The 14,175-nt window shown below is 40.0% G+C and overlaps 1 protein-coding gene across 5 annotated transcripts in view; it reads left to right on the top strand.

The window, feature by feature from the left end:
- RhoGEF3 (Rho guanine nucleotide exchange factor 3) overlaps positions 1–14,175 on the top strand; it is a 109,872-nt gene that overhangs the window by 78,551 nt on the left and 17,146 nt on the right. For 4 of the 5 annotated variants that reach the window (XM_076692116.1, XM_076692115.1, XM_076692118.1 and 1 more), the window contains 2 exons: positions 4,441–4,503; positions 10,516–10,627. In XM_076692116.1, the coding sequence (XP_076548231.1) occupies positions 4,441–4,503; positions 10,516–10,627 (175 nt within the window). The remainder of the gene's footprint in view (positions 1–4,440; positions 4,504–10,515; positions 10,628–14,175) is intronic. The other variant, XM_034330694.2, reaches the window with a different exon arrangement.

The following is a 14,175-nucleotide window of genomic DNA, read 5'->3' on the forward strand; positions in this document are numbered from 1 at the left end:
TCTTCGTGTTTCTTAATAATATCCTATCCGAAAAGAATAGAATCTATCTTCTAGTCTGACCGGATTCAATTCGATGAATCGCTTTTAACAATGGAGAGATAGAAAACGATTTCTTTAGAGTTGGGGGCGCGTGCCACCATGCTCGTTTGTATTCAACGAAAAGTAGCGTATCATTCGGACAAATTGTACGCGCTCGTACGTCTCGCATAGTTAAACCATCGATTCTTCTCTTAGTATTCCGCTTTCCATCGTAATAGCTTAGCCAACGCGCTCCACGGCCGAAGGCATTTCGGTCACGTATCCGTCATTATTATTCGTTGTTCGCCAGCATCCGTTCGGAGGCAATAATGGCTCGTGTTGTTTTTAATTGTGGCCGTTTCAATTGAAAGATTCTTTTATCTCTAATACGCTGATCGCAGTCAATTGCCAAGAGATATAGAAAATTTAGAGACCTCTCTTCCTCGTTATTTGCACGATAGAAAAATAGGAATAGCTCGACGGAAGTACGATATTGGTATTTGTCATATCCGAAGTTACCTATCACTGGTGAGCCGATAATCGATGACACGACGTCAGACATCGTTAAGACGGTATCGACGTTCCATACATCGGATTGTTTCTCCAATCGTTACCAAGCCAACAGACAAAGCTTGATTCTAAACCGTGTGTGGGAAGCGGTTGAACGCGTTCAAAGGGGCTAAAATATTTAAATGTCAAACGATGAATGCCGGCAGCCATTGATCTCGTTGATGGACTTCTCCCTGTTGCCACACAATCGTCCTTTCTGGCAGATTGTCGATCCACGGAGAAAAGGATTTTAATCTATCGAGAATAATTCAAGCCCTGGAGGTGCACGCGACCGACCTCTTTCGCTGGCTGAAATCGTTTTGCATCGAGGTCGAGGTCAAAGAATCGAGGATTAATGCTTGTAGTTGCAGGCAAGGAACAAGTGCACTTCTCTGCCACCCCTTTAACGCAGCAATTCTCAACCCAACGCGAGGCAACGAATAAAACGGATCGATGGCCGAGCCAAGTGTAACGAAAAACAAATTTTAATCCCGCAAACGGACCCCTGCTATTCGCCTTTTTTCATCCCTGAAAAGCTTTTCCGATCGTCGTTCGATTCGAACCCCTACCGTTGTTTTCCACCGAGTAATCCACTGTTTCCATTCGTGTACCTGGCGAACAAAAACAGACGGTGTAAATCGTTACCGACGAAATTTCATCCGAATTCTGACGACCTTGTTCGCTTTTTCTGTTTTCTGCTTCATTTACCGGGAGACATTTGGTAAAATGGTATTTAAGCTAGATAAAGTTGGAAACGTAAGGATGGATTAAACCCTGGGTGGGATAGAATTCGTTACATCGTACAAGGATAAAAGTCACATGAACGTGGTCGTTCACGGTATTAGGGAAAAATAAGGAAATACGAAGCAAGTTGAAAACCTCTGGATACAAGGGATCTCTTCGCAATCCAGATCCTTTCCAGTTGAACGGATTTGTTCCATTTAACTTGCGAAAAGCAGTAACTTCGGTTTGACTTAACTTACGGATCAAGCTTTTCATAGAAGAGCCCCTGACACGAATGAGAAATGGGAGAATGAAAAATCTGATATTCTCTATCTTTTCTACGATACATTTTCCGACATTTTCCATCAGACTCTGGGTCGTACATAAAATATCTTTGACTAAATCTGTGCTTCGAATTCTTGTACACGTCAAGTACTTTAGAATTTTCTAGGAAAACATTTGTATTAACCTTATATTTGAAGTATAATCTTGAAAAATTATGAATTAGTATTGTGTATTAATTTCCATTTCATCGGAAACTTTTAGGTGCATTATACTTGGGTGTTCAGATTATTATTTGAGATTTTACGGTAATCGCCCTATCTTTTTACAACTTCCCCATTTGTTAGTCAATATATCAATGTATTCGATGCAGAGTTTTGTTGGTTCCTTTATCAAAATAATCTTCGATGCTTTTAGTAAAATATTTTTCAATGAGAGTTCATAAATTAGCTTAGTACTTCGACGACCACACATTGCATACAGTCTACAATTATTATTATTCATAGAATTAATTTACAAATCTACCAATTTTCTAGAATTTAACATTAGCACCTAATCCTTATGTACCCAATGCAAACAATTCGTTGAAATGGGAACTTGAAGAGGGAGAAACAGTTAGACGTTACTAAAGTCGAATAGAGTTAAATCCAAACAACAAACGAAGCAGTAGCAACGTGACGTTATTACAAAAACAAAAGCCGACAGTATAGTGCTCTTAAGATCGTTCTGGGAACTGCGAGAACGAGCATTGGGTAGAAGGAGCTTCCGTTTCGTGCGAACGTGGCCTTAGAACGCGTCGCCATTCTACGAGCTACCAGAACGATGCTGGAATTTGCTCAACCGTACCTTCTATCCTTCCCTCTTACTTTCTTTTTCATTATTCCTTCAAGTCTACCTTCTTTTCTCTTCCCTTTTCTTTCTTGCTTGCTGATGCCGCTTGTACGGCCGTCTGATTGCTCCACGGCAAGTTTCCCTCTTCTTCGTTGACAATGACCTTCCATGGAAAGGAAATAAAACAGGAAAAGGGAGGCTTTTTCTCCTCGTTCAGACCTAACCGGTGACGCAATATCCAGAATGTTTTTCCGATACTATGGAAACACACAGGTTCGTAGGAAGAAATAAGTTACAAAATAAATATCAAGATGTTTTATTTATATTACCGACGTGTCGGTGTGTCGAATAGAGACTAAAGAGTACCACGAAAAGTTTATTTCACAGTCCAACTGGTTTTTGGGCAATGAAAAAGAAAAAAAAAAGAGTGAACACGATTCTAGGTTCAACTGCATCGATTTAGTATCTTTTTTTTTTCGATTTTGGATCTGTTCCAACCTTTCTATTTCTCTTTTTTTTTTTGCCCTCGTTCTCGGGAAATCGTGTTACGCCCATTTACAGACACGTGGTTTTCTGTAGAAAAATTTCTGACGCTTCGATTTTAAGGGTTGATGGAAATAAGAAATAGAAAATGTCTTCGAACGTGATTTTTATTTATCGCACCATTTAAATACATAGTTTTGTATTGATAATTCATCAATGAAACTTATAACATCACGGGACGGATAGAAATTTCATTTTTCCTCGTTTAATCGACGAATAAAATCACGCATAAAGGCAGAGATTAAAGCGTGAAACGGCTAACACTCGTTAAGTGTCATTGTCCATGCGTAGATTCTGATTCGAACGTCAGATTATTCGGGTATTATTGAAAGCACGCCATGCATGATTGCAGCGCCTCGTCATGAATATGAATTGGCAAATAGGATTGCACTTTACACGCGAAAACGCGTCCCGAACGATTTATGGTTATCTCTCGTTCTGTTCGATGCTTCGCAATCAAACGTCGATGAAGTCGCGTGTGCGTTCGCTTCTTTTTTCTCGCTTTCGAAATCCGAACGAAATTTCTGAAAAGCGCTTTTTTTCCCCCTAGCATCGATGTTCTCGCGAAGCTCACCCGTTTCGAACTTTCCTTTTATCAAAACATTTCAATCGGAGCGAAACATTTATTACAATTGTTTTCAAGCGATGCGGCAAGAGCAAAGTTTTAACTAGATTTTCGAAAAATTTGCAATTCCTTGCTCGCCTCTCGCGAGACAATATCAAACGTTAACGAGAATCTTTGAAGGGGAAGCTTTTCTTCGAGTTCCCGAAGACGTCGAATTTTCTCGTTACCAGTTCCCGTGAAACTTTTCAACTGAGAACTAAACGAACTTACTTTTACGATATTGTAATTATTCCGAGCGTCCTCAAAGCGGAGGGCACACAAGAGCTCGATGTTCTTTGCTTCGTCCCCGGGGACCTAGATTTTTTCCACGCTTTCCAGTCGTTCGGCAGATTGAAAACTTGGTCCGTGAAAAAGCTCTCGTAAATGACACAGTACTCGATTTCTCTTTTCTTTGTGTCTCACACCATCGACGCTTTCACATCGCGTCGACATTGACGTCTCTAACAAATTGTCTCTCAAATGTATTCGTACCGAAAGCTAAAAAGTGTTTCAAGTATTAGTCGCCCCTTGAGAAAACAAAGCGCAAATCGGGCGCTTAGAAATGATTTGTATTTCTTAGAATCTAACATTTAGACGATAATATTGCAGATTAAAGTTGAAACATATTTTTCTCTCAAGATCTCATAAAAATATACATTTCTGCAAACATCCGCAGTCTAGTCATCGATTATTATTCGATATATTATCACGTCACGTGAATCATAGTATTCCTATAATTCTTTGTTTTTTCAATGACTCGTCATTGAGAATAACGTAGTTGATAATAAATCTTCACGAGAAGCGAAGTACTCGTTTTTATATAAGAATCGATTTCTTATTTCTATTCCATTTTCGCACCCTACTCTGTTCTCTTGGCATTTTTGTTGCAGCGATAAGCCGGCAACACGGAAATTTGTTGGTATCGAGGATCGATCAAGTTGCTTGTCGATATCGTAAGTTCACAGTTCAACGATTTATTGACATAATAATTTCACGATACGAAATTTCGTTGATATCGTAACTCGCAAGTGTTCTAACACTATAATTCAGGAACTTGTCATCGCAGTTAAACTACAGAGATTTATCGATATCGTAACAGCGCAGTTTAAACTATCTGTTTGTCAACATTACAATTTATTACGCATTTGTTTCTGAGTTTCCACTATTAATCGAAAAACTACCCCTTCTACGAAAAATTAAATACTCGACTTGAGAAGAATGAAGCGTTGTTTTCATTTAATTTTCCAGGTTGAGTTAATTACAGCAGACGACTGCAAGTGATCACTCGAGAATGTCCGCAATTCCCTTTCCATATCACCCTTACCACAATTACCTTTATTGGGAGCATGGGTGCGGCTCGGTTGAGGAGCAGAATTTGGCAAGCTCAGGTTTTTCTTTAGAGTCTGGGTAGAAAGTTTACGCTGACCTTCGGAATTTCTTTTGATCATGTTTGCTGTCGAGGGTAGGAGCAAAAATTTTCAAAGAAAATCGAGGTACAATTTAAAAAAAAATTTTTGAATAATTAACAGCCCTGGAATAAAGGTTGAAAATTAAAAATTCAGTGTTGTAATAATAGTAAGATTTTTGTGAATCATGGATGTATCAGTTAATGATAGCATCAACGCGTATTCTCCCGATTGAATCAACTTTTTGACGCGATCAGCAAAAAAAAAAAAAAAAAAACACGTTTTTCACCCCGTCTTTTCGACACCTTCGTTCCGTGATTTACGGTCGGCAGAGATTTATGTATCAAAATCCGTGTCAGTGATAAAACATAGTACAGAAATCACCTGTGACGCGAAGAGTTTTCTCGATGAGACTCGTCACTCCGCCATTACCGATCCCTCGATTTTTCGATCAACATCGTTGCGTCAGCGCTGTAGTTAATCACCGATTCTTCCTCAATTTCAACTCATCAGGCAGACGTTATAGCTTGTTAACGTTGAACGATCGTTCGTAAAACGAACGTTCATTTAGTTATAAAAATTTTCATCCGCTTGTTTCGTGAAACACGATATCGCGTGGTGCACTTTGTTATTCAGAACTGAAGTAACTCGGGCACGTAAGGTTGTACGTTTTGAAACAGGATCCAGAAGACTTTGTACTATAAAAATTGACTCGTTGTCTACGGAATCTACGCGGTACGAAAGAGTTACAGTTGTGAAAAAGGAAGTCGTGATTCATTATTAAATTCTGTTACGTCAATGTTGTTTCTCAAGACGGTTGTAACGTATTATCCGGTGCAATCGAACGTAAATATTAATTGATAAGACCCTAGATTTTAACGAGCACTTTGCTATACTTTCCAGAGGAACTTGGACATTGTGAATCGACTCGAACGTTTTGCAATTAGTGCATTTGATCGGGTTAATTGATCGGGTCGACTAACAGGACAAAAAATGAGATCAAAGTAGTTTAGCATTCGAGGTAAGAACGAAGAACGTTTCGAGCAAGAATTTCGTAGTAAGATTTTCTTCGGATAAACAGAGCATACGAAAATTTTCGAAAATATTTACCCGGAATGTGGGCCGCTAAGTCTACCAGAAACCTCCTTTGTTTTTCTTTATCTTTCAATCGAACGAGATTCTTTCACATTGATTCGCAAAACAACCATTTTTGTTGCGTTCCAAAATAAATCCAAATTCTGATGCATGTATTTTAAAACTATACGTTCAATCGGATGTTGACTTTACCTTGATACAATAACCGAAAACGTCGATGCTGTAAAACGATTCGTAGACTCTATTTTTGAAAACGGTAAACTATTTTTGTGTTTCACGTTTACCGTACGTTCGGCTTCTTCTTCGAACACATAAAGAATACAGTATTGTAACCTTGCTAAGAGGAATCGGTAAGAAATTAAAAATAAAACGGGGAAAATAGAGATTTTTCAATAACTCTGGACAGGAGAAACTTTTAGTTAACAAAGGAGAAAGTGTGATCTCTCTTATAAGAATTGATTGCTTTAGAATGACAAAATTATATTAATTTTGTCCAATGTACACTCTGAGGGAAACAATAAATTTTCACCGTGCGATCGCTACCAAAGTTGGCGATTACCGATTTCCCAGCGTGATCGGTCATAAATTGTCGCGGATACGAGCGTTCGAGTCGATTCAGTAACAGTGACGAGAATTTTTACGAGCGCTTCGTAGATTCACGAGGTTTTGCCGATCGATTTAAAAACGCGGCTAGCCGGTGGAATGGTTTCGAACGGGCGAAATAAAACTGCAGGTTCATTCGTATGCGATCGCGTCGTCGCAGCTGGATGAACGGAGCCGTATCGCGAAACCGGTAAGATTTTACGAGCGATCCTTGCGGCTCGTAACGGAACACCCACGTGAATCCTGAGGGCGATAAATGCGATTGTTTATTTGCACGGTGCGCGTCGATTTATCTGTGCCGCATACCGCGAAAATCCATTGACAAAAAAAAAAAGAAATACACCAAGAGGAAGGGAGGACGCGGTTGAAACGCGTCGATAGGGAAGCATCGAATAAATTCTGGTTTTAACGCCAGCCCTTAACCCTTTTATCCCGATCACGCTTCCGATGCAAGCGTTTTTGCACTTCACAGTCCCTTTCGCGGAACTGGATCGATCGTTTAAATAAATAAGCGATTTTCACTCTGTTCGATGTGATCCTTTTGATTGCGTTCTTCCCTCTTTCGTCTGTCATCATTTTTTAGTATTATCATGGGATCAGATTTAAATTGCAACTTACGTGTGGCATGATAAAAAATAATTATGAAAATGAGAATTATATCTCATTGAAATTCAGTATCGCAATTTTTATCAGTCATTTCCTTTGATGTTAGTTTCTGTTTTACATGTGCTTTAGTGAAAAAATCTCGCTCGTATCCGTCGAGAAAAACATAAAATAATTTTTCGACTCGCATTTGCCGACGAAACTAACGAGCATCCCGATTTTCGAGGGAAAGAGGGTACACCAGACATATACGACAGCTACGAGATTTTATGGAAACAAGATAAAAAATTCTGCTATCGTTGGCGGTGCAGGTTGGACATTCCGCGTTTGCATAAATCAATGTTATCCGAATAGTAACTTGTAACGTAGCACTGAAATACCGAAAAGTTTCGCCAACTGACACAGGTGAATCGTGCGATTTTTTACACAAATCCAGCTTTTTCGTACACCAGTCGAATCGTTACTCGACGAACAAACATGTTCGAACTAATTGCGACAGTGACGAAAGCGTGTTAATTAGAGAGAAAATATCTAAATTGAACATCGTTAGAAATTGATCCACATGATACTTAGGAATAAACTCTTCCAAGTACACTTTCGAACTCTTGTTTACATTAATATTTCATTTTCTCAGCGAATTGTATTATTGTCGAGCTTGAAATCCTGTCTGGAATTGTAAAGTCAGAGAATTAATTCATCTTAGCGTCGCTGTTCCTTGTTATCGAGTCTATTTCAATGCGACAATGAAATCAGTCAACAATTAACTTTCGAGTGTGAACAGATCTTTAAGGACGTTACGAATTCTCTTATTAAAATGAGAGACTACTTCGTCGTTTATACTGCGAGATTATCTCCCGACTGTTGACTGAAAAATAATTTGTGTTCGTAACTTGGAAATTTTATTTAATATATTTACCTGAAGTTTTACAAATTGAACGAACAAAGGATAAAGACAGAATTAAAATTCAGTTCCTTCTACTTTGAAGAAATAATTGAATCGAGACCTTATTTGCAATCTCGATGAAACTAAAAACTAAATGCTATTTTTCTCACATTATTTTTGCCAATTGTTTTAACAAACATTTCAAAGAGGATTCAGATTTGGGATCTGAATTTGATGTTTACTCGGAAAGACCAACCTTATTCTAAGAAAAGAAATAACCAAGCCTGTTGTCGAACGATCGAATAAATAATGGAACACGCGAGGTAAGAAATCAACAGATCGGTTCGGCTCGCAGAAAACTTTAAACATTCGAGATAATTATAAGTACAAACCCGTGTACTTCGCTCAGATAAATATCCGAGAACCTCTGTAATGTTTCGTTCGGTGCCGGCACTGAAACCGTCTCGTTTCCATCAGCCTTGGAAATATTGACCGAGTTGCTTGCACTTTCAACAGGAAAACGGGCCGACACCGGTGTGCAACGTGTGGTGCACCTTGATGATTACGAAACTCTTGATAACGACCGGATTAGCAGGATCTCGCGACGAGAAATCCGCCCCGGGTTAGACTCGCTAATATCCTCGCGAACACACGCGACTGATTCACCCGCGACGTTTCGATATCTCAATTTCCGCGATGAGAAACAGAAATTCTCCGGTTCCTTCTCGAGTACTTGGCAAATACTAGCTCGAGAGGGTGAATCGATATGCAAATATCAACTTCACTACTCGTCGTTCAAATATGCATACTTCTTAAATGTTGTTAACATCTTTCATGGTCGATCGTTGCGAAATTTTCACAGCCGACAGCCATCAAGGTTCGTAATTAATTAAGGACGACTATAGTCACCCTTCGTAAGGAAAGGGTTAAGTAGGTCAAGACCCAGATTCGAAGACATTCGGAATAGCAACGGTTGTCTTCTAATCAAATACGCTATTTCTATTCACCCCGTTTCACGCGACGTTATGTCACCAATCTCAAACTCGTTAAATTACCCTATCGAGGTTGCGTTCTCGTAGAACTAAATTAATCCCAGGCGCAACTCGCGAATTGCCTCGGCCATGAAACACGATAAAAATCCGAAAGATAACGAGCGTTCCGTGTGAAGGTCTGGCTAGGATAGTGGCGTTCTAGGAAAGCCTATAAAGTTAAACGTTAATGGCATTAATCGTGTCACCTCCATCGCCTTGACGTGACCTTACTGTCGAACGCTTCCTGTTCGTTCGGGCCACGCGAATCAATTCCCACGATGCTTTCACTCTGACCTAATACGTCGTTATCGGCTCAACGTGGAGATCGCGGTGTGATAAACGATGGATCCGCTGATAGGCGACAGCATGAACGGACCCCGGTAGTATGTCAGTAAAAGGTGCAAAGATGATCGCGTCTCGAGTGTCGTGTTCAAAGAGAGATTCTTTTCCCAAGTTTTCGCAAGTAGACGGGAATGGAACCGGTGATTGACAGACGAGTCATCTTCGATCGGAGAGTCGGGTCACGAGGCAATGATAGAAATTCATCGATTCATTCCACTTTCTACGAGAAGATTCTCTTTCGTGACTTGGGAGTGGTCTGAATGAAATCGGTCGGTTTAGAAACAACGAGTGCATCTTCCTCTTGAAACTCCAAAGCGGAACTTCTTCTCAGGAGTAACTTAATAACCTAATAACTTTTAAATATAATTAAAAAGTGATTACTTCAGAGATACATCTTCGTTAAAGAGGCTTAAACGATCCATGATCACCTTTGGAGGGCAGATTTGAAACTCCCGATGGAGTTGCTTAAAAAATGAGGTTATTTATTAAATGATTATAGAAAGCAGCATGATAACGTGTTTATAAATCAAACAGGATATCCTCTCGACGAACAAAGTTTCTAAGCCAGATTCACGCGGAGATCGGGAAATAAGATGATCCACGGTTGTGGCCGTGCACGAAGCTATAGATCATTCTCTCGTAGATCATTGTCTGCATCAGCGAAGGGCGATTATCGATGAACAGTCGTGTAAATCACGTCCGGAGACCTTCGATCTCGTAATTTATTGCTGACTACGTAGCTACGATGACAAGTCTGGCCCTATAATAATTTATTGTCAGATGCAATCGTTCGATCGATGTCATTCTTATTTTAAACGTAAAAGTTTCTGTTTCTTTCTTGCAATCCTAGCATAGGTTCTATTAAAACACTAATGAATTGCTAATTTATAGACGCAGAGCAGTTGATTAAATTTTGTTTACATTCAATTTGGAAATCCAAAAGTTATTCTGTATTTAAACAATAATGAACGTACAATAACCGATTGTTAATTTTTTTTTCAGCAATAACAAAGGATCCTGGCAACGTGGTCAGAGTTCGCAAAGATCGAGCCCCAGTCCCAGTCGACTTCACCACACGCAGGAAGCAGCCACACCTCACACGGCTCCCGTTTCCGTGAGTACCTGAATCCCTCCGGAAATACGATTATTTCTTTGCTAACGATCGCTCTCGATAACTCTATCCTGCCGGTCTTTCGATCAACCGAGTCGAATCGGTACACGGTTCGCCGATTACCTTACCGATTACCTTAACGCGACCGCTGCTAGTATTCAATTAATAATTTTAATTTAATTCTTGACTTGCCAAGCTTAAAAATAGGTAAAACGATTGATATTCCGTGGAAGAATTCTTTCCATACGTTTGAAACGTGCGAAGATCAACCGCGTTCTATCCTTTGAAAAGTTTCTTTTCAACTTTTTTCCCTGGTTCAACTTTCAAGCGGTTTTGTCGAACTTCTTAGGCATCTATAGAGTCCCAGAGGTCGATCGATAGAATGCTTTCAAGCGTTTCCTGATTCCAGCGGAATTATCACTGATTTTCTGACTCGTTTCCCACAAGAGAATGTTCGCTTCCCGTTCTCCATTGTAACCAAAAAAATCTCTGTGCAGTCAACTATCAAAATTTCATGAAGCTCGCGAATATTTCTCAATCCTCCTCCTCGAAGTGAAAAACACGAGTATAGACGATTGTTTCTCGTAACCTCGAATTACGATCAGAATTCTAAAAATTCCTTCGTCACGAGTTCGTGAATCGAAGGAACGTTGATTGCGAGAGCAAACGCGTAACGATCCCAATTAATATCACGGTCAACGTGACAAATCACCGTTCTAAGTTGTTCTGTTTGCGGTACACGGGCCAACGGTCCAGATAAATCTGCGAACTTACAACAATGCGACAGTTCGTCGGCTAAAACATTCCGAGGTTTAATTAAGCTGACCCGAAACGACGCTGGTGGACGTCTGTTTCTAAGTTTAGCCGAGTAACTCGGAAGAAAGCAGGCTTCCCTGTTTCTGCTTTTATACCTTAAGAGTATTTGCTTGCATTCCCAAAGTGTATTCTCTTACCGATCCTTCGCGGAAAGTTTGAGTTTGTTTGAAAGGAAAGTAGCGTTAGGTATCTTTTATTTGAAACATTTTTATTTGTCCTTTTGAAATTAAGCTTTAGAACCTTGAAAGACCATTAGGATCAAATGAAGTATACCATTATCCTTGTCTCGGATCGCTCTATAAACCCGTAAAGTTTCATCTAAATTAGTAGGTAAAAGTTCAAAGCGTTCCCTTGTTAGCACGCCTCAGACAAAATATCAAAGACGTCGTAAGTTATCAACTTAGTCTTGCCCTGTTTCCTCCTTTCATTCCGTCTTCTTTCTTACGGTATGACCTTTTCCCGAGACCGAGAAGTTGACGCATCCAGCACAGTGTCCTGGATAACTTGCAGAAGGGGTATCGATCATGGGTGGCAGCTGACAGATTGCCATAGAAATGGCGCGGATCCGCTTGATAATCATCCGACGCTCCATTGTGCTTGATACAATGTTAATGCGGCAAGAAAAGGTGTCGGAAGGAACAGTGGGATTCGGTTTGCACCTCGGGAATCTCGATGGACGACGTTTCCGGGCTGAGGGGATACGCGTGGCGTCTCGATCGAGATCCAGAGAATTCGCGAGGCCCCGCTTTACGAGCTGCATCAACGTGAACGGGTGCATTCCGCATTCGTGCCGTGAGATCGTGAAATTCTCTTGGCAGATGCAAATCTTAGATACGATATCCTAGCTTCGACGTGACTTCCCGCACCAGCTGCGAGAACCATCATTGGTTTATCCGAACCCGAGGATCGTCGTTATTCCAAATGATTACTTCGTGTCGGTAGATCGAGCTTTCCTCGATGACTTTATCACGCGTGGATACTGATGCATTTACGATCTACCATTGCTCGAGAAAGACTTTCAGAAAGACTTTTATTCCCTGTTATTCGACATTTCGAAACCATAACGAATTACAGAATCGATAAATAGATAGAGCAACATCATGCGAAGGTATTATTATCTTTGCTGGCATGGAATTCACAGGGAGGCTTGCAGTGCCATTGACCGCACTGTTACCTCTAATTGTCAACTAAATGCTCCGCTCTCTGGTGACAGTGACATGTGCATAAACGTGGGAGATATAGTCAATTCGACGCCGCATTGTTACCTGTAATGTGAATGAACCCTGTGCGCACTGTCGTCGCTGTGAATGATGCATGTAGGTCGTTGCCAGTCGCGATACCTTCGCGTCTATACTCGAATGCAATAACTTGATCGATATGTAGAAACATTAACCCTTTCGTTTTCACGTACTTGTAAAAAAATGAAACAAGTTGCTGGATCAACGTGACCTAATTACCAGACGAATAGCGCAATCGAAATCCTTAATGAAATTCTTTCCATTTTACTTACAAAACATTCGTATGATTTCTATAACATTCGAACGATTCGTGGCGCGATGCAATCTTTTCTCGTCGTTTAATTAATGACGAACACGTCTGCGTGAAAATAATTAAAGGACCGGGCTGGTTTGAACGTCTTTATCGTTGTGTAAAGCTATCCAATATACTAAAAGCTTCAACCGTGTTTTATAAGAGACGATACTAGGAACTGGGACGAGTCATAGCTTTTTCCTAAGCAGAGGTAGAAAAAATATATATAGAACTTGGTAGAGGAATACGTTGCACGATTTAATGAGATCCACCTTTCATCGACTGCACCTTCCGTACAGATGCATTGCATGCTTGCTGCAGTTTGTTTATTTTATTATGTTTCCCAGGTACAAATCGATGTACTTCACTTTTCATGGAATGAAAAATTGGTTACAATTTGTTTCAAATAGTACAGGAATTTTCGATTCGTTTTATTATAAGGAATACTAGAGACATCTTATCCAAAGTATGTATTAGATAAAAATTCGTTCGCAAGATGCGAAGAGGTTAAACAGATTCCATGATGGCAATATAGATATCAGAATTATTGAAAGAAAATAAAATTCAAGTACAGTTAATGCTTCCAGTCGTGTGAGAACGTAATATACGCGTTTCTGCATGCATTCAAACTAGCTGAGACGTCTGAGACGTCGACCATTATTCATTCGACCGTTCTATCAATCCGTCGTTTCCGAGCAGGAAATTATGAATCGCGTGTCTAGCGAATATCGAACGTCTGACGTCGCTCTTTGAAAACAATTTTGCGACACTGCCCTTCTCGGCTGACTTTTTGATTGATGTTTAATTAACGGCGTTGAAAATAATCGAAGGCTAACATCTTGAACGATTCACCAAGACACGATTCCTCGATCGCTATGGAACGAAGCTTCATCGACGCTTCATCGACGCTTCCAAAGGTGAAGACAATTTTCAATTTGAAAGCTACCACGAAACGTTTCAATTCTACGTAGGGATCTTTAGTGTAACTTTACCTTATTATCTTTATCGTATCGATCAGTCAGTTTTCAAATAATTGTATCAACGTCCATTAAAGCACCCTTTGTTTAAAGAGTTTCGATAAATCATCCGAAAAATCCGGTCTTATAGATCGAGAGGTAAGTCAAAATCTCTTCCGCTAGAGTAAATTAACTGAATGTTTAATCAAATAGCAATTGAGGGATTTCCTAGGGAACATTCGAAAGCAC

Source organism: Osmia lignaria, chromosome 14, assembly GCF_051020975.1.
Source record: "Osmia lignaria lignaria isolate PbOS001 chromosome 14, iyOsmLign1, whole genome shotgun sequence".
NCBI classification, from domain to species: domain Eukaryota; kingdom Metazoa; phylum Arthropoda; class Insecta; order Hymenoptera; family Megachilidae; genus Osmia; species Osmia lignaria.